We start from the raw sequence: 26429 nt of genomic DNA on the forward strand, positions 1-26429 counted from the left end.
TATCTTGTCACATTAAAGTAAGTGGAAAATTAATGCTCTTGCACAGGAAAAAAATGACAGTCTGCTGATTCCATAGATTAAGTAGAACAATCTGTTTCAAAACAATCAAACATTTTTTAATCTTAAAGAACCCACAATAAGTTCTGAAACTAAAAACACAATGATAAAGTCAAGAAGTAGTTGTGAGAGTGCTTGGAAGACATCAATCACTTCAGTACAATCTCTGGAGAATTCCCTTTCCCCAAGGCTTAGGTTTTATGACTCCACACAGCCAACTGGCCTCATTCAGCTCTATCCATTTATGAAGTTCTGCGTGTTTGGTTGTTGCTGTTATTTGTTTCTTAATTACTTTAGAAGAGAGAGCGCCCGAGAGCAAGCGAGCTCCCATCTGCTCTTTCAGTCCCCAGATGCCAGCAATGGCTAGGGCTGAGCTAGGCTAAAGCCAGAAGCCAGAACTCAACCCATGTCTCCTACATAGGTGACAAGAACTCAATTACTTGAGTCACCACCGCTTCTTCCAGGATCTGCATTAGCAGGAAGCTGGAGTCAGGAGCTGGAGCCAGGGATCAAACACAGGCACTCCGATATGGCACTCAGGCATCTTAAATGATAGGTTAAATGCCTATTCCGATTTCAGTTATTTTTTTAATTATTTATTTGAAAGGGGGGGGCGAAGAGTGGAGGAGAGCACTCCTATCCACTGGTTCACTCCCCAGATGCTGGCAACAGCCAGGGATGGGCCATGTGGAAGCCAGGCAGGGACCCATCTTTGCTGCCTCCCAGTGTCTGCATTAGCCGCAGCTGGAGCCAGGATGCCAATCCAGGCACTCCAGCCTGGTATATAGGTGTCTTAATCAGCATCTTAACCTGCCCCCGACATTTCTCCAAACTGTCCACCTTCTGTGTCTGGCATTTCAGAAGAGCCATAACAACATTAGAATATTTGAGTGCCTCACAGCCAGCACAGTGCTAGGCATTTTATCTATGTTAACTATAACCTGCACAGCAGCCCTGACACATAAGAGAGGGTCAACTCACGTAGGCAGTACCAGTATTTAAGACGATGAGAAAATCTGCTCAAGTTCACAAGCAAGTTCTGCAGCAGAATCTGAAGGTGAATACCACGTAGACAATCTTATAACTGTTCCTGGTGTTTCTTGAAATGACCCTCTGCACCACCTGGGTGATACCATAAAGTATCTATGACCAGGCCCCACCTCGACAATACCGAAAGAAACTGTTTAGAGATGGAGTGATTCTGTGATTCATGTGATTCCGTACCAAGCAGGTACTGACACCGTCGCTTCTTAATACAAGACAAAACTGTGGCCAGATTCTCACTGTTCCTGAATGATGAAAACTCATGACTTACATTCTAGCTGCAACCCGTTCTCTGCCTTCCACCACCTATGCATCAAAATATGCTGAAATTCCAGGTGCAAATTCTCAATCCATCATGTAATCTTCTACCTACTAAGAATTAAATGGTAGAGGAATAACTTGTGTAATTAAAAGAAAAAAATTATAGATACACCAGTTTGGGAAAGGGCACGACAATTCCAAAGTGAAACCTTAGTGAAATATTCAGAACTGCTTCAACTATCTAAGGGAATGGTGTTATGGATTTGGTTGACTTCAATGAACAGTTTACTTCATTTAGCTGTCTAGATCATTCAGAAATATTTACATGACTGAGAAAAAACAAATGAATGAGCTATTTTAAAACTACCACACATCAGGCACTGAATCAAGCATTCTACAAACATTTCACTCTTATGACGACCTTGGTGGGATGGGTTTATTATCTTCAGCTGACAATGGAGAAAACTTGATCTCATGGAGATCATTTGCTTAGCAGAACTCTGAACACATGGGTAGCCCCAGAATTGAAATCCACTCAGTCAGAAGTAAAATGCCTGTGCTCTATACCACAGCACAGGGCCTCACGGATGTCATTGCAGTGGCATAAAGTGGGGTGCCTGGATCAGCAACAGCATTCCCTGAGAACTCCCTAGAAACACAAATTCCCTGGTTGCACCCACTCCTACTGATTCAGTTGCTGTGGGAATATGACCTCCAGGTGATTCTAATGTACAGTAAAGTTCGAGACCCATTGCTTTCCCTCATTCTCAGCTGCCTAAAACACCCGAAAAATGGACAAACAGGAGAGACCAAGATGGTGGAATAGGGAGGGAGTTTACTTCTCTAGTCTAGGGGAAGATAGTTTTAAAAAAAAAGGGCCGGTGCCGCAGCTCACTTGGCGCCTGCAGCGCTGGCACCCTGGGTTCTAGTCCCGGTTGGGGCACTAGATTCCGTCCCGGTTGCTCCTCTTCCAGTCCAGCTCTTTTCTGTGGCCTGGGAGGGCAGTGGAGGATGGCCCAGGTGCTTGGGCCCTGCACCCACATGGGAGACCAGGATGAAGCACCTGGCTCCTGGCTTCGGATTGGTGCAGCGCGCCGGCCGCAGCGTGCCGGCCGCAGCGTGCCGGCTGTAGTGGCCATTTTGGGGGTGAACCAACGGGAGGAAGACCTTTCTCTCTCTCTCTCTCACTGTCTAACTCTGCTGTCAAAAAAAAAAAAAAAAAAAAAAAAAAAAAAAAAAAAAGGAGAGAGTGCACTCTCAGGGAGAGTGAGGCAGAATACTGCAGAAGAAACTCCATGCAAATTAGAGGGGCAGATCTATGTGGAGGGCATGGACACACACAGCTCAGGACCCCAATAGCAGAGAGCTTCAAACCAGCTTTAGGGAGTGAAATGAGGTCAGTCTGCAGCAGCCCAAGCCACTGGTGATAAAGGTGCAGGAAGAGCCTGGTGTGAGTCCAGCTTGGAGCCCTGTGGGGGATAGGGTACCTGCCAACCCATAAGGGAAAAAAAGGGAGAATGTTTCTCTCTTTCTCTCTCCCTTACCATCCAGCACTGGCATCCTATAACTAGCCGAGGTGGGGTGGGTGTCATTTTGGATATACATGAACAGCTATGCTAGCTGTGTCTGCATGCACAGCAACCAGCCAAGAGGAGATGCCTGAGTCTGGCTGGGAGAATTGAGGGAGAACTGAGAGGTACTGGGTGCTTGTGACTGTGGGAGCCTTGTGTGCTGGGACTGTGTAAATACTGTGGCTTTGTGTAAGGGTGCAGGGTGTGGCTGGGTCTCTGAGCAGTCACTGTGGGCAGCTCCACATGCTTGGGGCTTCCGGATTCCCTGGTGAGGGTCACTGCTGCAGGATCTGTGCTCACACTGACGGGTGCATGGACTCTCTGTGTGGTTCTTGTGGCAGCGCCAACAAATATTGTTCCCACTAGGGCTACCGACCAGGCATTGGTCTCCTGGGAGGAGAAGAGGTGAGCATGAGACTATGCCAACAGAGCAGATAAAACCTTCCCTCTGATTAAAAAAGAGAAGAGATTTACCATTCCCAATTTGGGTGTCACCTTGGACACTCCCCTCACCCTGCAGCATTGAACAGAGCTCCCTGGCCACACCCAGCACATGCATCAGGGTATTCACTGAAAGAGCAGACACTCCACTAAGTCACAGAGGCATAGTCCAAAGACAAAAGCCATCACATGGAAAAAAAAAAAAAAGTATGTCCACAAATGCCTAAAAATAAACACAGCAATTCAAGAAACAAGAAAAGGAAGACAACATGATGCCCCTAAAAGAACATAAGAACACTTCAATACTAGAATGTAAAAATGAAGAGATTGAAGAAATGCGGCAATGTAATTAAAAACCTGATTGTAGGATTACTTAGAAGTAATCAGAAGCAAATACACAAACTAAAGAAATCCATACACAACATGAATGAAAATTTTTCCCATGAAATCGAGATTTTAAAGATAAATCAAAATGAAATGTTAGAAATGAATTACATTTCTTACATTTCAGAAACCCTATAAACTAGGAGAGAATGGTGAGATGATTCTAAGTCTTAAGAGAAAAAAACTGTCAACCCAGAATACTGTATCCTGCAAAGCTCTCATTTATGAATGAAGGTGAAATAAAGACCTTTCATAACAAACAGAAATTCAAAGAATTTGTCACCACTCGTCCAGCTTTACAAGATGCTTAAGGATGTGCTACACACAGAAACACAGAAACATGAACATTCTATGAAAGAAGGTGAAGACAGAAAATCTCCCAGTGAAAGTACAAAGAAAATCCAAAGTAAACAATAGGAATATTTATGGAAAAACGGCAGGGCCAAGTCCTTACTTATTAATAGTCACCTTGAATGTAAATGGCCCCAACTCTCCAGTTAAAAGATACAGACTGGCTGAATGGGAAAAAAAAAACATATATTTTTTTGCCTACAAGAAATACATTTCACCAACAAAGACACAGGCAGACTGAAAGTGAAAGGATGGAAAAAGTTATTCCATGCTAATAGAAACCAAAAGTGAGCTGGTGTAGCCATCCTAATATCAGATGAGCTAGAATTTAACACAAAAATTGTTAAAAGAGACAAAGAAGGGCACTATGTAATGATCAATTCAACAGGAAGATGTGACTATTATAAATGTATTTGCACCTAATTACAGGGCACCTGGCTATTTAAAAGAATGTTAATGGATCTAAAGGGAGACATAGACTCCCATACAATAGTAATGGGGGACTTCAATACCCCACTTTAAGCAATGGACAGATCAGTCAGACAGAAAACCAGCGAGGAAACAACAGTTAATCAACACTATGGACCAAAAGACCTAACAGATATCTATAGAACTTTTCATTCCACAGCTGCAGAATACACACTCTTCTCAGCAGTGCATGGAACTTTCTCTAGGATAGACCACAGGCCAGGGTATAAAGCAAGTCTCGGCAAATTAAAAAAAATCAAAATCACACCATGCCTCATCTCTAACCACAATGGAATGAAGCTGGAAATCAACAACTCAGGAATCCCTAGAGCATATGCAAACACATGGAGACTGAACAACATGCTCCTGAATGAACAGTGTGTCACAGTAGAAATCAAAAGAGAAATAAAAAGTCTGTTGAGGAACAGTTTTCTTTTCAAACTATTTGTTGAACTCTTTCCTTAGTACAGAGTTAATCTTCTGTGTCTAAAGTTAACTGGAAATAGATCTTAGCAAAAAATAAGGATGGGAATAGGAGAGAGAAGAGGAAGAAGGGTGTGAGTATGGGTGGGAGGGCAGGAATGGTGGGAAGAATCACTATCACTAAGTTTCTAAGCTGTATTTAGTAAATGCATGAAGTTTGTATATCTTAAATGAAAGGTTTCCTGGGGGAGGGGGGAATGAACAAACAAGTCATGGATTCTTTCCTGATCGTGGAAGACGAAGAAGTCAATGATGAGCTCATTGTTTGGCATTTTTACAGCTACACAAAGCTGAATTCTTGCTTCATTGCTGGCTTAATTCCTTGATATTTAAATACCCAGTCAATACTTGGCTAGGGTTATTTCCTGTAACCCTAGTACCCTAACATCATGTCAGTGTGAGTGCTGGGCATCTGATGAATATTTGGCAACGTTGTTTTTTTTTTTTTTTTTTCAAATAATGTTTGATCAGATTTCCAGCCACATCCCTTAAACAAGTTAGTTGCTTTTCTTGCTCAAACTTGACCTTTAGATGCCCCCAAAAGGAAAATCATGCCAAAACCAGCTGGAAAACAAATTAAAGCAAGGAATGTCTACATAAAGGGGCAAAACACAAAGATTTTTATAATAAAAATGATTATTTCTACTTATTAGGTGCTAAACACTGTGCTAAGCAGGTCTCCTGTATCAGCTCATTCAATATTCACAATAAACTTATAAGGCACACAAATGGTGAAACTGATGCGTCAGAAACCTGCCCAAGTTTACACAGCCAATAAATGCTCTGTCCTATCAATCTTCGATCCTAATTACTAAGTTAAGTTGCAACGCAGTTGAATCATCTTCTTTAGGCCAATACAGTTAGTTTCCCCTGATCTTCTAACACTACACTTTGGAGGTCAGCCACGGCACTCGATGGAGTCTTGAAGCCACGGGCCCTGAGTTGCTGTCTGCTACCATCCTCAAGAGAGGCCAGTCTGTCTTTGATGCATAAAGGCCTATTTCTTCATATCAAGTAGACTGGGCTTGCAAGAAGTTAAGCATTTATATTCAGAAGAATGAATGGAAGAGATAAACACGAGGTGCCAACCGTGTTGACATGAAACATATTTAATACCAAATGCTCCAGAGAAGGAATAGCAGTTGCTGCAGGTACATTTTGGAGGTGAGGCCAATCCAAATCGATCATCACTTCATAAGGTCCTGGAAAGGCCACATCCAAAAAGTAAAGCTTCAAATCAAAGCCTCGGATAAAACTCTAGGACTCCAGAGCTCTCAAACTGCCAGGGAGAAATGATCGCTCTTGGCTCAGCGTCAAGAGTTGGGTCATGAAGTTTGATGATACAAGGAAAAATGGATTCAACTATAACAAATAAAGCAATCAAAACGTGGAAAATGTAAGATTTCTTGTTCAGAGTTTCAAGGCAAAAGTGGTTTCCAAACCAGAGAAAGTTTACTGTGAGAAGTCCTAAAATGAAATATAGTCAAGTGAGGCAAGCAACATGGTTGAATCATGTATCCCCAAAAGAGACACACAGAATGTGACCTTATTTGGCTACAGGGTTGCAGATGTAATTAGTTACAATGAGGTCATCCTGAAGTTGGGTGGGCCCCAGTAAAAGAGGACTCTGGTCCTTATAAGAAGACAGCCGCTGAAGACAGAGACAGACTGGGAGAATGGGATGAGACGACGAAGGCAGACATGGGGTGCAGCTGCAAACCCCAGAACAACAAAGTTTGCCAGTGCAGGAGACCAGAAATAAGAAGCATTGTGGAGCTGAAAATAAGGAAGAAACAGACCCAGGAGAGCTCTCTGCTCCTCCCTCCTTTGCTTAAAGCAGGACATACGTTCACCAAGACAAAGGGTATCCCCTTCCCCTCTCTTCCAAGAACAAAGTGCCTTGAGATCTTCTCATCCAGTGTTGTTACTAGAAACCTGGACTGCCAAGCTTTGCTAACTAATCTTTACTTGCCACTTATTTGCCTAACTACCTTCCCCCCAACCCCCACGCCACCACCAAGTTGCTGCCTGTAGAGTTCTTTGTCTTCTGAAATGTCACTTTGTTGAACATGCTATCCGAATAAACTGGAGTTCAAAGCCAGTTTATTTATTGAGAACTGCTCATTCTCAGGATTATCTCCCATGTACACAAGAAATATATGAGGGTATTTCAGAAAGCTCATGAAAGATGGAATTAAAAGAAATCTATTTTGGTGCAAAAGGATTTTGAAAACCATGCATTGTTCTTCCATAATAATCATATCCTATGAACTTTCTGAATATCCCTTGTATATACAGTTTCAAAATTTTTTGCACCAAAAGAAACTTATCTTTTCATTCTATTTTTCATAAACCTTTTGAAGTCCCCTTGCACATGTTAACACACTTCTCTTTGTTTCTCTCTTGTTAATCTGTCTTTTGTTAACAGGGGGCCCTTCCATTAAGTGACCACCAGAAGCTAGGACGAGACAAGGAAGGACTCCCCTGCAGGTTTCAGAAGGAGGGCCCTGATGACACCTTGATTTTGGATTTGGAGATTCTGGACAGGTGAGAGAACAGATTTTTGTTGTTTGAAGCCTGGTAGTTTTGGGTGCTTTGGCACTGCAGCACCAGGAAGTGCACACAGCAGGTGAGATGCCAGAGAAAGGATTGCTAACACTTGGTTCCCCTGGGGCAGACCCAAGGGGCCTCCCTTCTGCCACGGCTGGAAGAGATGACAGGGTCAAAGGAAGATGATGGGCAAGCAGGGGGCTCCCTGCCCTGCCACAGGCACACCCCGAAGCCCCGAGAGCAGTGAGGGCAAGCAGGGGAGGTGTCTCCAGCAGGCAGTGAGGGTCCTGCAGTGGGCTGTGGGCAGGATTGGCGGCCACCAGGGATGCCTGACTGAGGGAGTCCGACTGACACGGTGGCTCAGTTTACAATGCTGCCAAGAGGCCTGAAGCAAATGTTTGCATTGGTTCTTGCACTCAAATGAGAAGTATTCATACTTTGCAGTTTTTCTTTTGTAAACACGGTGATTTCACCCCGGGCGGTCTCAGGGCCAGGGCATTGGAATGCAACAGCAGAGGAGGGTGTGGGCTGCAGCGGGAAGATGGATGTGCTGCAGAGGTTAGGGAAGCCAGGGCCGAAGGAGCTGTTTGTGTTGTGTTTTCTACAACACAGACTCTAATCAGGAGCAGCCCAGACCCCTCAGAAACAGCCCACGTTAGCCGACCCAGCTCCTGTCTTCTCCTGCCTTCTGGCTTCGGGCCACTTCCTACCCCTCCAGCCCATATTCATTCTTTTGTCAGCTCCTGCTCTCGGCCAGCCCTCTGTAAAGCAGACAATTCTAACATCGAGATTCCCTCTCTCCCTTCTTCCCCTCTAATCCTGCTGTGTCTTTTCTTCACTCCTCTTCTGTAGGCTGACAACTCCCACTCTGACAGCTCCAGCCCCAGCTTCAGGTCTTGGTCTTGCATATTTGATGTCTACTCCATGTGCAATGTCGATTTCTCACAAATCGACTCATCATTTCCTTCTAGCGACTCTCCCCATGTGACGCATACACAGCACTTGGTTGTACTTTATGTAACCTGCTTGGAATCACTCTCAGGTAGGTACAATTGCTACCGTGTTTTAGAGGCACAGAGAAGTTAAGAAACTTGCCAAGGTCACAGAGCTAGTTTGTGGCACAGCCAAGATTTGAACCCAGGCTTTGTAGCTCTAGACTCTGCTCATCACCACTTTGCTGCTTCCTCAGTCTCCCCTGTCCCTGTGAAAATGGCACCAGCAGCCACAGAAACCTGGCAGCTCCTTGGATTTCTTCATCTTGCTTTCCTTCCGGATCCAATCCATCACCTTAAAAAGGTCATCTCCTGTGCTTCTGTGGCCCTGCTCTCATCAAATCACCATCGTTGCCCTCTTGGACGTGGGCAGTAGTGTGCTTCTCTGCGGCCTTCTGTTGCCTGCCTCTAAACATCCCCCCAGGCAGCAGCACAAGAATCCGTTAAAGATCTGAGTGAGCCCAGACCACTGCCCCACTTAGCCCCCAAGTCCTCGCACTGGTCCATCCTGCCTTGAGTGGGTTGGCCCAGCTTCCTCTGTTGCCCTCACCTGGAGCTGCTCTGCCCATCACACTGTAGTTCTCTGAAAGTCCAGCTGGCACTTGGTGAACTCTTTCCAATCATAGCACCCTTGTCCAGGCTACTCCCGCTATCCGGAACATTTCTCTCCCTTCAGTCCTCTCCCTAAGGCCATCTTCTCTCACTGGTCTTCCCTGGCACTTGATGGCAGAGGGTCCCATCCTGGTGTCCATCTCAGCAACCTTCCCCTCTTTAGGTCACACAGCATCCAGTGAGCTCGCTCACGGTTCACATCTGTCTCTCCACCTGCTCTAACATGAAGCTCTAGTGGGCACAGACTGTGCCTCACTCACTATCATATCCAGCACCTAGCCCAGGCCTTAGCCTCCTACAGAGGCTCAATGACAAGCTGAGTGAGTCTGCTCAGAGCAGGGGGAAGCAAGACAATGACATCCCAAGGTGTACCATCTCTTCAAGGTCTACACTGGATCATCAGCCGCCTGATCAAGTTGTTTCCTCTAGATACCAACAGTCCAGAAATCAAAGTGACTGTGGTATCCAGGGAGATGGGGGAGATGTGCCAGAAGCCGGGTGGGGCCCAGGGCTCTGTAGAAAAAGTGCAGCGCACTGATATGTCCAGTGATCCTACTGTATCTTCCTTCCATTTCCCCAAGCACTCAGGGTTTCTCTGACAAAGGCGGCAAATCCAACGTACTGGATTGAGACAGAAATACTGGGCCCCCAGGTAGACAAATTTCTCAGGATAATATTCACTTCTGTGTTTGAAGTAGATGTTAAATAATGTTAAATATTCACCTGCTTTTGAATCATCTAGCACCAGCATCTGTGGACTACGTTTTTGTTCCACAATCTAGTACTTAAGTTAGTTGAGTTCTTGACCAAACTGTCCTTTTTGCCAAGGGCCACAGAGAGCCAAAGATCAGTGTGGCTCTTCTGGATGCATCCTCAGCTCCACAGATATGCAACTTCATCTCCCAGAGTAGACATCCCTGGTCTAAAGGACCAGGAGTCCAATCGTGGACAACACAGGGATCTGACTCACTGAGGTGGGAGACCTGGCATTAACTACTTCTTCTGGAATGGTCCTTGGCAGGAGGACACTGCCTGGCTGTCTTTGTCCAGGCTGCTGGAACAATATATCAGATGGGGGGCTTATTCCTCAGGACCTGGAGGCTGGCAAATCCTGAGACATGGCACCAGCAGGTGTGGTGTCTAGTGAGGGCCCACTTTCTGGTTCACAGATGCTGCCTTCTCACTGCATGGCAGAGGGCCTAGCTGCCACTCTGGATCTCCTTTATAAGAGCACTGAGCCCATTCAGGAGGGCTCTACCCACATGACCTAATCACCACCCAATGATCCAACCTGAGCCGGCACTGTGGTGGAGCAAGTGAAGCCACTGCCTGTGATGCTGGCATCCCATATCAGACACCAGTTCAAGTCCTGTCTGCTCTGCTTTTAATCGAGCCCCCTATTAATGTGCCTGAGAAAGCAGCACAGATGGCCCCAGTACTTGAGCCCTTGCAACCCACGTGGGAGACCTGGATGGAGTTCTAGTCTCCTGGCTTCAGCCTGGCCCAGTCCTGGTTGTTGCAGCCATTTGGGGAGTGAACTCCAGGTTGGGAGAGCTCCCTTTCTCTGTGTCTCTGCCTCTCTCTTTCTGTCAATCCGCTTTTTAAATAAAAAATTAATAATCCTTTTTTTTAAAGGCTCCTTCTGAATACCATCCCCAGGGGTTAGGATTTTGACAAACGAATCTGTGGGAGAAGCAAACATTCTGACCACAGCTCTGCTTGACGGGATATGAGGACAGCGGCGGTGACACCCACTCTCCATTCACCTCATTTCCACGGGACAGGAACCTAGGTGTCAGGCACTGGGATCAGGGACACCATGTGTTGGCAACAATTTGGGAAGAATATTTCTTGCATAAATGGCCAAGGTTGTTGATGTCCACATGACACGATGGAAAGATACAGTCAGTATTTTATGAGCTGTTCACGAACGTGTTTGAAAAGTGACAATTCCTCATGTCAAGGTGCTACAGATTTCAGAATTAAGTAGAGAATGGGAACCCCTTGAATCGTTCAAAAGAAGGCTACGGGGACTCTTTATGACCTTGGAGGATTCTAAAATATCATTAAAAAGAACTTCAATACCTTCTCAAATTTCTTTCTAATCTTTCCTCCATCCTGTTACTTTGTGGGATTTAAAAAAAATTTATCATTTTATTCAAAATAGAGAGAGACAGAGAGATCTTCCATTCAATGGTTGACTCCCCAAATGCCTACAATAGCCAAGTTGGGCCAGGCCCAAGCCAGGAACCCAGAACTCTATCTGGAAGCCCCATGTGGGTGGCAGGGATCCATGTACATGAGCCATTGTCTGCTGCCTCCCAGGGTGTGCACTAGCAGAAAGCTAGATTAAAACTGGAGTGGAGATTTGAACCAGGCACTCCAATATGGGATGCAGGATCCCAGTGTCCTAACTGCTGCATCAATAATCCACCCTGGGATTTTCTTGTTGCTCTCAAATGCACTTCACCCACCTGCCTTAGAACCTCACCCTCGCTGTGCCTCCTCCCCAAGATATTCCCCCAGCTCTCCCTCTCCTTCCACGGGGACCTCAGCTCCTGTATCATTCCTTCAGAATGTAACACTCCCCAGGATGTAACACTCCCCATCATTCTTGTTATCCATTTGCTTCTCTCCAGAGCACCTAAAACTGATCTCATATATTACACATTTATTTCTTAACTTATTGTCTGTCTTTCATAATAAAAAGTAAGCGCCTTGCTCTTGGATTTCTCTTTCTCTGCTGTATTGCCAGAGCCTAACTGTGTCACACAGGAGATGTTTGATGTTTAGTAAATATCTTTGAATGAATAGGTAAGTGAAAAAATACTTTCTTCTCTGGGTCTTGATTCATTTTGATAATTCTCAGATGCCACTATCAGACTTATCAGAGCTGCAGGCCATATGTCAAAGTCCTCCAAATACATTCTTCACCTTTTCTGAACTCTGTTCATGGGAGGCTGTCATCCTCCTATGTTAACATGTCCCCAGGCCCTAGGTGAGGTATTTGATCACACACCAATGGTTGAACATTAAAGGAACAAAGACCCAAAGACAGCGAAAGGGGCAGATTGGAGAATTTTTTTTTGCCCTTCATTCTTTTTAATCCTGTGATACCTGTGTATTCATCTTATTGTTCAATATCCTAAAGTATTTATTTTTTAAAGTTTTGTATCCACCACTTCCAAGAGAATCAAATCATACCTTCTTCCCTGAATGTTGCTAATCAAAACTTTTCTCTTTTCCTCTTTGTCTTGCATTTACTAGGCTTATTCAATGACTGCTCATCAGATTGAAATATTCTACTTTTATCACAATGTTTTTAAAGATTTTATTTAGTTGAAAGGCATAGAGACAGAGAGAGGGAGAGACACAGGAAGAGAGAGAGAGAGAGATCCTCCATCTGTTGGTTTGTCCCTCCAAATGCCCATGATGGTGGAGGCTGGGCCAGGCAGAAGTGAGAAGCCCAACATCTGAGTCTCCCATGAGGGTAGCAGGGGCCCAAGGAGTTGGGCCGTCTTCCACTGCTTTCCCAGGCCATTAGCACGGAGTTGGATTAGAAGCAGAGCAGCCAGGACTTGAACCAGTGCTCTGATATGGGATGCTGCTTAACTAGCTGCACCACAATACAAGCCCGATTTATCATGATTAAATATGAAGAGGGACCCTCCCTTTTTCAGGTCAGGCTTGGATCAGGGAGTGGTGAAGAACAACTCTTCAACGTTCATTCCATGCACGCCAGGGAAGCCTCTTCCTTCTCACTCAGACTATGGAGTATTTATTTTCAGGCTTCCTACTGGAACAAAGTTGTTGTTTTTGGTTTTGTTTTATGATTTTTTAATTTATTTGAGAGGCAGAGAGAGAGAGAGAGAGGTCTTCCATCCACTGGTTCACTCCACAACTGGCCACAATGGCTGGAGCTGTGACAATCTGAAGCCAGGGGCCAGGAGCTTCTTCTGGGCCTCCCACGCTGGTACAGAGACCCAAGGACTTGAGCCATCTTCTACTGCTTTCCCAGGCCATAGCAGAGAGCTGGATCGGAAGAGAAGCAGCCAGGACACGAACTGGCGCCCACATAGGCTGCTGGTGTTTAGCCTACTATGCCACAGCGCCAGCCCCAAAACAAAGTTTTTAGGTTGTGATTCAAAATCCAGGTATAACCTGTTGTACATAACTTCCCACAAAGGGCTAACTGTCTCGAGGCCAATATTGACCTTAGGAAGCTTCGGGGAACATGGTGTCAAACGCACACACTAGGCAGGAAGCTGCAGTCATGTTGAGAACCTAGCTAGGCACGATGCTGTTCTGCTAGGACAGAAATCGTTTGCTTCAGTGAGAACAGGGGCCAATGCTGATCTCCCACTCCTGAGATGCAGTGGCTCAGAGAGAGAGCAGGGGAGGAATCCAGAACACCCACCGAGTGAACAGACGTTCTTTCCACAGACATTTTTAATTAACGTATCTGGGAGGAGCAACCACACTGAAGTATGGAAGTAGACAGGGCTCTTACCAACTCCCTGAACCCAGGACCAACAGCAACCAATCCCCAAAGCTGGCTTCATCTATGGGGCAGAATCTGAAAGGCATTACCTACTACAAAGTCCCTCTTACAGGGCTGGTGTTGTGATTTAACGGGTTAAGCAGTTACTTGCAATGCAGGCATCCCATATGGGATGAGTCCCAGCTGCTCCACTTCCATTCCAGCTCCTTGGTAATGTGTCTGGGAAAGCAGCAGAGGGTGGCCCAAGTGCTCGAGCCCCTGCACCCATGTGGGAGACCCAGATGAAGGTCCTGGCTCCTGGCTTCACCTTGGCCCAGCCCCAGCCATTGTGGCCATGAATCAGTGGATGGAAGCTCGCTCTCTCTCTCTCTCTCTCTATCACTATCTCCCCCTCCTCCATCTCTGTAACTCTGCCTTTCAAATAAATCAAACAAACCTTTTTTTTTAAAAAAAAAAAAAAAGATCTCCCTCTTACAGTGCACCTTTCCTGAGGCCACCATGATGGTGTCATTCTTGCACAGGCATGGAGGTAGCGAGGAAGGTACTGAGGCCTGCCAGCATCTGTGCCACAACCCTGGGCGCCACCCAAATCCCACCTGCTTCTGTGCAAACTTCAGTGGCTGGGATTTTTCCAGCCACTCAGCATAGCCCTCCCACCATGCACCTGAACCTCATTCTTCATCATGCACCATTGGGCACAGCCTTTCCCAGCATGCACCTGACACCGTGACACTGTCACCAGATGCCATGACACTTCTGAGATCTCCAAAAAGGGGACATGGAAGTGGGCAGTACTCAAGCACTTCCAAACTCCTTTCATTTGAATATTCAGTTAAGCACCACCCCAGGGACCACCCCATATCTTAAAATGGACAACCCCAACTTTGGTGGGAGGCAGCTCCCCCCATGAGGTTGCCCATGCTCCCCTGCACTTTCCCTTTGCCCTTGAATCAATCCTGCTTCCTGTGCACCTCTATCTGCGGCTCTTCCTTAAACTCCCACACTTGGAGACAACAAGTGCACCAAGCCCAGCAGGGGGTCTCCCCACAACAGCAGAAATGAGACTACTGTGTCATGCATGTCACGCTGCACCTATCTTGTTTCCAGGAAAGGGGACAAGGCTGGAACAGGGAAGGGAGGCTCCACACTCTCACTTCCACCTGAACACATGACCACAGGTGAGCTTTTCTATGTCCAAGTGTCCACCCGACATCTGCCGTCCCCAACGTGTCCACCATCCAGGATCCCTTTTATAGTGTCTTCTCCCAGGGCCCCCTGTTTTAGAATGACTGCCAATCTGCATTTATATTTATTTATCTTAAAGACTTATGTATTTATTTGAAAGGCAGAGAGAGAGGGAGAGTCAGAGAGAGAGAAAGAGAGATCTTCCATCGGCTGGTTCACTCCCCAAATGGCCACTACAGCCAAAGCTGGGCCAGGCTAAAGCCATGAGACAGGAGTTTCATCTGGCTCTCCCACGTGGGTGCTCCACTGCTTTCCCAGGCACATTAGCAGGGAGCTGGATCAGAAGTGGAGCAGCCAGGACTCCAATCAATGCCCATATGGGATGCCAGGATTGCAGGTGGCAGCTTTACGTGCTACGCCACAGCACTGGAACATTGATTCATGTTCCCCATTTTTCCTCATTAGTGAAGATGTAACAAAGTTTCTGATCAGCATAAAAGAGCCATGCCATTAGCACAGATATAATTTTAGCTAAAATAAACCAATCTGAAGTTTTGGAAATTCTGTGACTTATGTGAGCTATTAAAAGGCATTTCAAAAACTCATGGAAAAATCAAATGAAAAGATAAGTTTATTTTGGTGCAAAATCATTTTGAAACCTCTATATATAATTTTTCAGAATATACATTTTTCATGAATTTTTGAATACCTCCCCTCTGATGCAAGGATTTTAAAATGATTTGTCACTGGCCGGCACCACGGCTCCCTGGGCTAAAACTCTGCCTGTGGCGCCGGTACCTCAGGTTCTAGTCCCCGTTGCGGCGCTGGATTTTGTCCTGGTTGCTCCTCTTCCAGTCCAGCTCTCTGCTGTGGCCCGGGAAGGCAGTGGAGGATGGCCCAAGTGCTTGGGCCCTGCCCCCATGTGGGAGACCAGGAGAAGCACCTGGCTCCTGGCTTCGGATCAGCGCAGCATGCCGGCCGCAACGCACTGGCCATAGTGGCCATTTGGGGGGTGAACCAACAGAAGGAAGACCTTTCTCTCTGTCTCTCTCTCTCTCTCACTAACTCTGCCTGTCAAAAAAAAAAAAAAAAATCATCTGTCACTAGAATAAACTTACCTTTTAATTCCATTTCCCACAAACTTTCTACTTTATGGAATTGATGAGTGCTTGCTATGCACGGAAAGGAAACATGAAAAAGAACCCAAGTCCAAGGCCTTCTCCATCACGGGTGAGGTACAACTCAGGCCTGAACAGAAACACGCAAAATTTCCAAACAAAGGAAATACTAATGCAACATAGACGGTGTGCTCATTCGAAATAGTGGTCAGGTTGCAACACCCCTAGACAGAATACTGAAAACCTAAGAAACCCACCATTCCTTCATCTTCAGCAAAAACGTCCCAAAATTGCACTGACACCCTCTCCCTCGATTGTACCGTTAGCAAACCAACCTCGCTCTGGTAACCACACGCTGAACCTGTGGTCTGTAGCAATGTGTGGACTTGACTGCTTGCTTGTGTTTAGATGTGGGCATGCTATGTATAAGAGAGGAAAGGAGAACAGACAGGACCTTCTGATAAGAATACTTACCTTTGGAAATCTGAATTTTTGTTAAATCGTAACCATTTTTCTCACCATTGGTGAGAATATTCATTTTTCTGAAACAGGTATCCAGCACTTTCTCATCTTGCAGAAGTAAAATTCTCTACCTGTTAAATGACTCCTCTCCTCCCCACCCCTGGTCCCTGTCAACCACCCTGTTGCTTTCTGAGTCTATGAATCTGAGTACTTTGGATACTTCATGTGAGTGGAATCATGAAAGATTTGCCTTTTGTGGCAGCTTTGTTTCACTTAGCACGAAGCAGGTTAGTCCATGTTGTAGTCTGTGACAGGATCGCCTTTTTTTTTAACTATGTATAACGTTCCACTGATGCATGACTTTATTTTGGTGCAAAAAATTTTGCAATCCATGCATGTGTATTTAGCAAGCACATTTTGCTTATTCATCTGTGCATGGACATTTGGTTTCTTTTACTCTTGGCTATTGTAAAAAGTTCTATAATGAAAATAGGTATAAAAATATCTCTTTAATGGGGCCGGTGTAGTGGACAGAGCTACTGCCTGCAGTGACAGCATCCCATATGGGCACCAGTTCAAGTTCTGGCTATTCAATTTCCTATCCAGCTCCCTGCTAATGACCTGGGAAGGCAGTAGAAGATGGCCTAGGTCCTTGGACCTCTGCACCCATATGGGAGACCCAGAGGAAGCTCCTGGCCCCTGGCTTTGGCCTGGCCCAAGCCCAGGCATTTGGGGAGTGAATCAGTGGATGGAAGATCTCTCTCTCTGTGTCTCTCGCTCTCTATCTCTCTGTAGCTCTGACTTCTAAATGAATAAATAAATCTTAAAAATGGGGCCGGTGCTGTGGTGCAGTGCTGTCCTCCAACTGTAGCACTGGCATCTCATATGGCTGCTGGTTCTAGTCTCGGTTGGTTCTCTTCCGATCCAGCTCTCTGCTATGGCCTGGGAAAGCAGTAGAAGATGGCCCGGGTCCTTGGGCCCCTGCACCCAAGTGGGAGACCCGGAAGAATCTCCTGGCTCCTGGCTTTGGATCTTCCCTGCTCCTGCCATTGGGGCCAACTGGGGAGTGAATCAGCAGACGGATGACCTTTCTCTCTGTCTCTCCCTCTCTCTATAACTCTACCTCTCAAAAAAATAAAATTTAATTATAAAAATCTCTTTAAGACTCTACCTTTTTTTTTAAAAAAAAAAAGATCTATATACTTACTGAAAGGCAAAGTAAGAGAGACAGAGATACAGAGAGATCAATTTTCTTTTCACTATTCACTCCCTAAATGCCTGCAACAGCCAGGGCTGGGCCAGGCCGAAGCCAGGACCCAAGAACTCCATCTGTATCTCCCACCTTAGCAGCAGGGACACACGTCCTTGGGCCATCATCCGCTGCCTCCCAGGCACATCAGTAGGAAGCTGCATTGGAAATGGAGGCAGGACTCAATGCCAGGCACTTCAAAACGGAATGCAGGCATCTCAAGCTGTGCTTTAACCTGCTGTGCCACAACACCCATCACAACCCAACTCTGAACGCCTTTGGATATACACCCAGAAGTGGGATTTCTCAATCACAAGGCAGTTCTATTTATAATGTTTTGAGGAAGTGCCACGGCCCTTTGCTTAGAGGTTCTGAGTTGCTCTCCAAGACCTCATTCATAAAGATCCGTTTTAATCTGGGAACAGGAATAACTTTTTTCAAAGAGGCAGATGGACCCCTTTCTGGTTGGAGCCTTCTTCCCTGGAAGGCCTGCTCCTGGCTCAGCAAGGCCCTCCCTTTCTGGCCTAGTCCCCACCTTTGCCTGAAGTCAAATGTTTCTGAGATCCCCCGCTGCACACATACCCCTAGATGCCTCCTAAAATATCCACACTGTAGTCCTTGGACTGTGACCATTTCCACAGGGAGATTATCCTGGATCAGCCAGCCAGGTGGGCCCAGTCCCACCACAGAGGCCCTTCAAAGCACAGAACTGGCTGAAGGGAAAAGAAGGCAGAGGGAGGGGCTCTAGATGGGAAAAGAGATTCCACGTGTGGGAGCGATTCAATGCACTGATGCTGTGGCTGCTGAGATGTAGGGGCCAAGGCAGACGCCTGTAGGGGCTCAAGGCAGCTCCTGTTGGCAGCCAGCAAAGCAACAAACGCCTCAGACCTCCAACTGGAAGGAACTAATCCTGCCAACCACCTAAAGGAGCTCAGAGGAGGCTTTCTCCAAAGGCTCCTACCCACACCTGGATAGGAGTGCCGTGACACCCACCCTAGGCTTCCAACACCCAGGACTCTCAGGCAACAAATGGATGCTGGCTTAAACTGCACAGTTCGTGGGATTTGTTATGATCTCTCCCAGCCATTTGGAAATGTGCTGAGACTTTGAACGTGTCAGCTGGCAAACCTGACCAATCAATTCCATGTCAATGTACCAGCAAACAGCCAGAAGTTCTAAAATTACGTACTGAATAAGCCATCTTTTCCTCTATGATAGGAAATATATTTGTCTTATAATAAATTCCTGAAGTATATACTATTCTCCATGTATTGACTTCCACAAATTATTTAAAACTTTTTTTTTTTTTTCATTTTATTTGAAAAGCAGAGAGACCAACAGGCAGACAGAAATCTCCTACCCACTGATTCACTCCCCAAGGGCCTGTAATGACTAAGGCTGGGGCCCCGGCCAGACCAAAGCCAGGAGCCCAGATTTCTTTTTCTTTCTTTCTTTCTTTCTTTCTTTTTTTTTTTTACAGGCAGAATGGACAGTGAGAGAGAGAGACAGAAAGAAAGGTCTTCCTTTGCCGTTGGTTCATCCTCCAATGGCCGCCGCGGCCGGCACACCGCGCTGATCCGATGGCAGGAGCCAGGTACTTATCCTGGTCTCCCATGGGGTGCAGGGCCCAAGGACCTGGGCCATCCTCCACTACACTCCCTGGCCATAGCAGAGAGCTGGCCTGGAAGAGGGGCAACCGGGACAGAATCCGGCGCCCCGACCAGGACTAGAACCCGGTGTGCCGGCGCTGCAAGGCGGAGGATTAGCCTAGTGAGCCGTGGTGCCGGCCCAGACTTCAATCTAGGTCTCCCACAGTGCCTCCCAAGGTGCTTGTTAGCAGGAAGCTAGAGTTGGAAGCATAGCCAGGACTTGAATCTAGGCACCTCAACGTGCAATTCAGGCATCTTACACTGCACCAGTGCCTGCTCCACAAAATATTTTAACTACATAATTTTATATTTTCCTATTTTATTGTTTGTAGATATCTTCCAGCTTTTTGCCATGTTATTTTGTTCAGATGAACTTTTTATCACCTTCCAAAAAGTTTTTCCAATATTCTGATTTTCTGTATTTTGATTTGACTCAGATAAGTGACTGTGTTATGAAGGTTTGATTTTTACTCACCCAGAGAGACGCCATGCTAGCCCACTCTGCCTTGAGCTGAGATCAAACTAACCTATTAAAAGAAAAAAAAACTAAATCATGTGAATCTGTGATTCCAAACACAACAGTCCCAGTCCAACCCTTAATCTTTAATCATGAAAACAGATGTCAACATTCAAAACCTCCTCAGGAAGAGAATGCGTCTTTGATATACCCACCATACAAGGGCACTTGAGAAAATTCTTGGAAATGTGCATCATGAAAAAGCCTCGCATGGATTTTTAAAGCTTTTTTTGCACCCAAAGCAACTTATTTTTAATTCTATTTTTTTAAAGCTTTATTATTTACTTGAAAGTCAGAGTTACACAGGGAAGGAGAGGCAGAGAGAGAGGTCTTCCATTTACTGGTTCATTCCCCAACTGGCTGCAATGACCAGAGCTGTGCTGATCTGAAGCCAGGAGCTAGGAGCTTCTTCCGGGTCTCCCATGCGGGTGCAGGGGCCCAAGGACTTGGGCCATCCTCCACTGCTTTCCCAGACTCATTAACAGGGAGATGAATCAAAAGTGGAGCAGCTGGGACTTGAACCAGTTCCCATATGGGATGCTGGCATTGCAGGCAGTGGCTTTACTCGCTATGCCACATCAAGTCCTAACAAACTCTTTGAAGTACCCTCATGCAACTGTGTTATGCCTGTGAGAGTTCCATGACAATGGAGGGGAAAAAACATCTCTCTACTTAAAGGGGCTTTCAAATATGCTTCCTGGAAAGCCAGTTTTTGACTTATTTAAAATCCTGTAAATTATGTCTAGGACTGACTTCTTCTTACCAGGACAGACTACCACTAGAGGAAACAACAGTACAGGAAATGAACACAAACTATAGCTGGTGAACTTCAGTCCACTCCCCTCTGCTTATTTGGGTATCCTCCAAATATAGAAGCGTAAGGCCCCAGCCTACAGCTAGTTAGAAACAGACAATGTGCTCTTGGAGGAGGCAGCCCGGTCCTTGGCAGGGTGCAGAGGGGAAGCAGTGAAGTTCTTGGGAACGCAGGTGCACTGTCCATTACTAGACATCATTCAACATGCTGGCCCAGCTCCAAGGTTAACATTGAAGTGCAAGCTGCTCCCACCCATCCTAGGAAAAAAATATTCTAAAAATGCAATGATCGCTCCAGGGCAAGTTCAACAGGAAATTACGTCATTAGTCCCTGGAAATATTTCGCCCTGGAAGTCTCATGTTTTCTACGGCCAAGAGCAGCTGGCTCGCTATTCACAGAGTCTAGGATTCTCTCTATAAATACAGTACACAAAGGATCCAAGGTATTACTGATTTGGTTTCTTCAAGCTCGACACAATTGCTTTGAGTTTCAATCCCCTCACCTGTGAAAAAGGGAAACAGAAGAGCTGTGGCTAGCCTTGCATGAGATCTTTTGTGTGATGGCATCAGCTAAGGTATCCTGTGTGCCAGGTGATATAAAAGTGCTCAGGCTAAGAAGTTATGTCATGTTTATTCACTGGAGCATTGCAGATAATGAAAAACCACTTGGGGTTGGTGCTGTAACAGTAGGCTAAGCCTCCGCCCGCAGCGCCAGCATCTCTTATGGTTCATGTCCTGGCTGCTCCACTTCCTATCCAGCTCTCTTCTTATGGCCTGGCCCAAGTCCGTGGGCCCCCTACATCCACATGGGAGACCCGGAAGAAGCTTCTGGCTGCTGGCTTTGGAACAGCCCAGGTCTGGCCACTGTGGCCATTTGGAGAGTGACTCAGCGGATAGCAGACCTCTCTCTCTCTCTCTGCCTCTTTCTACTTACTGAATGATTTAATTAGGTATCATTTATTAATAACATCCCATTTTGCATGTGAAGAAGCTAGGGCACAGCCACCCAGCCAGTAAGTGGACCCCTACTGAAACCAGGAAGCCACACTCCAAAGACACAAACTTAATACCTGTGCTTCTGTTTTACCCAAATGCCTGCCGGACACCTGGACAAAGCGGATGCTCAGTAATGTATTGATCCAGTATAATTAGCAAATCTATTAAGAATTATTACTGGGCCGGCGCCGCGGCTCAATAGGCTAATCCTCTGCCTGCGGCGCCGGCACACCGGGTTCTAGTCCTGGTCGAGGTGCCAGATTCTGTTCCAGTTGCTCCTCTTCCAGGCCAGCTCTCTGCTTTGGCCCTGGAGGGCAGTGGAGGATGGCCCAAGTCCTTGGGACCTGCACCCCATGGGAGACCAGGAGAAGCACCTGGCTCCTGGCTTCAAATCAGCGCAGTGCGCTGGCCACAGCGCGCCGGCCACATCAGCCATTGGGAGGTGAACCAACAACAAAGGAAGACCTTTCTTTCTTTCTCTCTCTCTCACTGTCCACTCCGCCTGTCAAAAAAAAAAAAAAAAAAAAAAAGAATTATTACTGATCTCTCACTTAACTTTGAAGGACTGAGGGCAGGCATTAGATCTAGTGTTCAAAATGCTGTTTAGGATACCCAGGTCCCGCATCAAAGTACCTGGGTTCGAGTCCCAGGTCTACTGCTGATTCCAGCTTCCTGCTAACACGCACCTTGGGAGGTAGCAGGTGATAGCTGGCTCACGTTCTTGGATCCCTGCCACACAAGTGGGAGACCTGGATTGAATACTGTGGCTCCCTGCTTCATCTCCAGCCAAGCCTGGGCCATTGGGGCCATTTGGGGAGTAGACCAGAAGATGGTAGCACTCTGCCTGCATTTAAAATGAGTAGATAGATAGGTAGGTAGGTAGATGGATAATAAAGAATTACTGCGAAGCCCAAATGGCTGGAACAATGGAATTTCAAACACTTCCTTCCTGAGCGGGATTACAGCAGCTCCCCAATTGTACTACTGCCTTCCTTTCTAAACAGATTTCTCAACGCAACCACAAGGTTCTGGGAACAAGGGTCCGCTTTTTACATTTCAAAATTCCTTTCTGGGCAGTCTAAAGTTTCTGCCTTCATGAAAACCCATGGCGCTATATAATGTTGCTTCCAAAAAAGCAGTAAATGTAGCTCTCCGAGGGCAGACTCTTGCTGTCGGTGTTGAAGACGAATCCTTGGAAAGAATCCCCACTTCTTACCAGTAGCAGCGGGGGCCTCGGTGCCCCTGGGCTGCTCAGAGCGTGGCCACCAGGTCGCTCCCCTGCACCCAGAGCCCCAGTCCCACCTGCTGACTCAGGGGCCCGGCAATGACTAACGCCCAGTGAATCGGATCCTGTGCAATCATAGAAAACCGGTGAGTCTTCCCGGGGAAAAGCAAACTTCCTGGACTCCCAACGCCCAGTGTCTAAAGCCACCTTCCTTCTACTTCTAAAAAAAAATTAAGCAAAATAAAAGTAACTGCCGCCGTGCAGAGAAGGTGCTCAGAGGATGAGTGAGGTTCCAAGTCCTCAAGCAGAGCCCTGAGCCAGTCCCACCTGAGACGCCGGGGATCCGAGGGCCATTCCGACTCCCTGGCTTTTCCTGAACCCCAGAACTTCACGACTGGGCAGGCCGGGACAACGTCTCAGATCCCGGGCGCCCTGGGGCCGCTGTGTCAGCGTGGCCGCGCCGTGACCCTCGCTGGACCTCAGTTTCCCCCCACCGGGAAACGCCCGACGTGGACTCTGTCCAAGGACGCGCGCGTAGCGGGGTCGGCTCGCGGGGCAGCGGAGACGCGCGGGGAGCCTGCACTTACCGTGAAGCGCGGTGGCAGGGACCTGGCGGGCTCCGGGGCTCAGAGGCGCAGGAGCGCAGCAGCTCAGCGCTCGCTCCACGCCTCCAACTGCGGCCGCACCCCTTCCTCCCGCCGCTGCTCCCGCCTCCCGCGCCACCTGACTGCAGCCCGGGGCCCGGGGAAGGGGAAGCCGCGCCCTTCGGCCGCTGGGGCCCAGCTCTGCACGCAGGCGCCACAGCCTCGGGCCTCACGAGTCTCTGAGCTTACCCCCTCCCCTTGCGTCCCGCCTCTGTTTTCACTGCTTTGCTTACATTAAGTTCTCCAAAGTCCCGGTCGGCCACGCTTATTTTATCCTAAAGTGGGACGGTGCCCACCCCCAAGGAGCCTCTGCAGGGAGCAGATCCCTAAGGCTACTAACATTGAGCTGGCTTGGCACTATACTGAATGGTTTACAGGCACACCCTGATTTAGATCTGTACCCAGAGAAGCTCATACCATTGTTATCTCCGTTTTAGAAAAGAGGAAACAGACTCAGGACCGGTAGTGGAAGCAAAGTCGCCCAGGAATTAAATGCAGGGTCAGATTTTTGAACCCAGGTGTTTTCTTACTGAGTCTCTAGTCAAAGACTGAGGAGGCAAGTTCACAGCACCGCAGGCACCGGGAGCCGGAAAACCGACCCGTACTGGACTGAGGGAGGTCGGAGCGGCAGCAGGATGCAGTAGAACGCACTAGGAAGCAATGGCTGATTGGGTATCTGGCATTGAACGAAGAGCCTGCCCACATGACCTCTGTGTAACCTTCAAGGCAAATCTGGCAGGTGCGATCCTTAGAAGAGTTTGCAAAAAAAGGAAACAAGCTTAGAAAGGCAGAGTGCCTTAACCACGGCCACCTAAGTAAAAAGTACCATAGCTGGGACTCTATGCCGGGCTGGCTCCGGAATGACAAGCTTCAGGTCATGATTTCCCATAATTTAGCAGCTCTGCAGGAATTTTTGCAAGTTTTTGAGAAAGGCAGGCGTGGGATTCTCGTCTATCTTCCAAAAATGTAGTTCTGCAGCTTCAATGTTTTAAAAAATGCAGTAGGGGGACCATGCTGTGGCGTAGCAGGTAAAGCCGCCGCCTGCAGTGCCAACATCCCATATGAGCACCAGTTCGAGTCCTAGCTTCTCCTCTTCTGATCCAGCTCTCTGCTATGGCCTGGGAAAGCAGCAGCACATGGCCCAAGTCCTTGGGCCCCTGCACCCACATGGGAGACCTGGAAGAAGCTCCTGGCTTCGGATCGGTGCAGCTGGGGAGTGAACCATCGGATGGAAGACCTCTCTCTCTCTGCCTCTCCTCTCTCTATGTAACTCTGACTTTCAAATAAATAAATCTTAAAAAAAAAAAAAAATGGCTGAGGCTTATGTCCTTGTTCCATCACTTATTAGCCAATGTTCTTATTTTCCTAGTTGTCATCAACCAATCAGTCAAATACTATTTCAGTGTTTGAAACTACAAAGTAATCAATAATGTTAACTTAAAAAAAAAAGCACCACCATATACCAGGCATTGTTCTAAATACTTTGTACACATCATTTTATTTAATTTTCACTCCAACCAAATGAGGTATTTTTGTATTTTGCAGAGATTAATAAACTGCACAGAGAAGGTAAGACCCTGGCCCAAAGTTAGCTGAATCAGTACAATGTGCTGTGTGTTATCTACACATAATGCCAAGAGGGTGGCCAAAGGAGCCCCATTGAGAGTGAGGGGGAGGAGAAAGCACCAGAAGCACTAGCCAGTAATCTAGATAAAATCCTTCTTCAGTTCAAAAGCACAACAATCCACGCTAACACCAGAAACAGGTGCTATTCATGAGCTCCATCAGCTCAGTAGGCAGGGAAAAAATATAAGTTACATAGGAGTGTACATGGAGTATGCGCCTTCCGTTTCTGGATGGAGATTATACAACAAAAGAGACCCATCCTCAGCCTGCAGGTCTCTGTGCAGCAGCAGGAGAGGAACAGGTGAGTATTCTGGTTTCTGTGGTTCAAAGCTCTGTACCAAATTAAGAAAGCCACAAGTATAGGCCCACTAACAGCCCCCAAAAGATGTCCAACATAATCCTGGACCTTGTGGATATGATATGTTGCTTGGCAAGGGAGAATTAAGGTTGCTAATCAGCTGACCTTCATACATTATCTCGAATTATTTGGGTAGGCCCAGTGTAACCATGGAGACCCTCAAATGAGGAAGAGGGAAGCGGGACAGTGTGGTGAGCAAGACCCAACTGCCTATTCCTGGCTTTGGAAGTGGAAGGGCAGGGATTCAGGGAATACAGGTGACCTCTGGAAATGGAAAGGAAGTGAATTCTTCCTTGCAGCCTCTAGAAAGAACTTGGCATTGCCAACACCTTGATTTTAGCCCAGGACTATAAGACAATAAATGTGTACTGTTTTGAGCTGCTAAGTTTATGGCACCAATAGAAAACAAGTAACAACACGTCTCTGGACATAAACTACATTGAGTTTTGTTTGCTGCTAACCCCAAAACTGTGCAATTAGGTCACCCCACACAGCCAAGCATTAACTGAGTAGCTATCACAGTCATTACTAAGAATAATTCAAAGGGGGAAAAAAGGTAATTCAACTTCATTAATTAATACAAGGATATTTCAACAACTATGTTGAAAATGGAATTAAATGATAGGACTATTTTGGTCCAAAAATATTTTGAAATCTATGCATAGTTTTTTCATAGTCTGCATTTCCATCAACATTTTGTAAACCATCTCTGTGTGTAGAGTTCAAAGTTTCTGCACCAAAATAAACATCTTTGATTCCACCTCCATGAACTTTTTGAAGGGCCCTTGTGCATCTTTCTTTAAAAATTCACATGGTTAAAAACAAAAAAAATTCTCAAAAATGTGCACCTTGGGGTGGGCTTTTAGCTCAGT

General features: G+C 46.6%; 1 protein-coding gene across 7 annotated transcripts in view; it reads right to left on the bottom strand.

The window, feature by feature from the left end:
* ANXA3 (annexin A3) overlaps window positions 1-24184 on the bottom strand; it is a 64514-nt gene extending 40330 nt beyond the window's left edge. The window contains exons 1-3 of one of the 7 annotated variants that reach the window (XM_089303186.1): window positions 23517-23607; window positions 22170-22206; window positions 19854-19905 (exon numbers count right to left, since the gene is read on the bottom strand). In XM_089303186.1, coding sequence (XP_089159312.1) covers window positions 19854-19868 — 15 coding nt within the window. In that variant the 5' untranslated portion in view covers window positions 19869-19905; window positions 22170-22206; window positions 23517-23607. Of the gene's footprint in view, window positions 1-19853; window positions 19906-21778; window positions 22207-22390; window positions 22549-23516; window positions 23608-23806; window positions 23938-23990 lie in introns of those variants that run through there. The other 6 variants (XM_089303185.1, XM_070047981.2, XM_089303187.1 and 3 more) reach the window with 6 other exon arrangements.
* Between the last annotated feature and the right edge of the window lie 2245 nt (window positions 24185-26429).

Source organism: Oryctolagus cuniculus, chromosome 8, assembly GCF_051225735.1.
Source record: "Oryctolagus cuniculus isolate XC-2025 breed Fujian yellow rabbit chromosome 8, ASM5122573v1, whole genome shotgun sequence".
NCBI lineage: Eukaryota > Metazoa > Chordata > Mammalia > Lagomorpha > Leporidae > Oryctolagus > Oryctolagus cuniculus.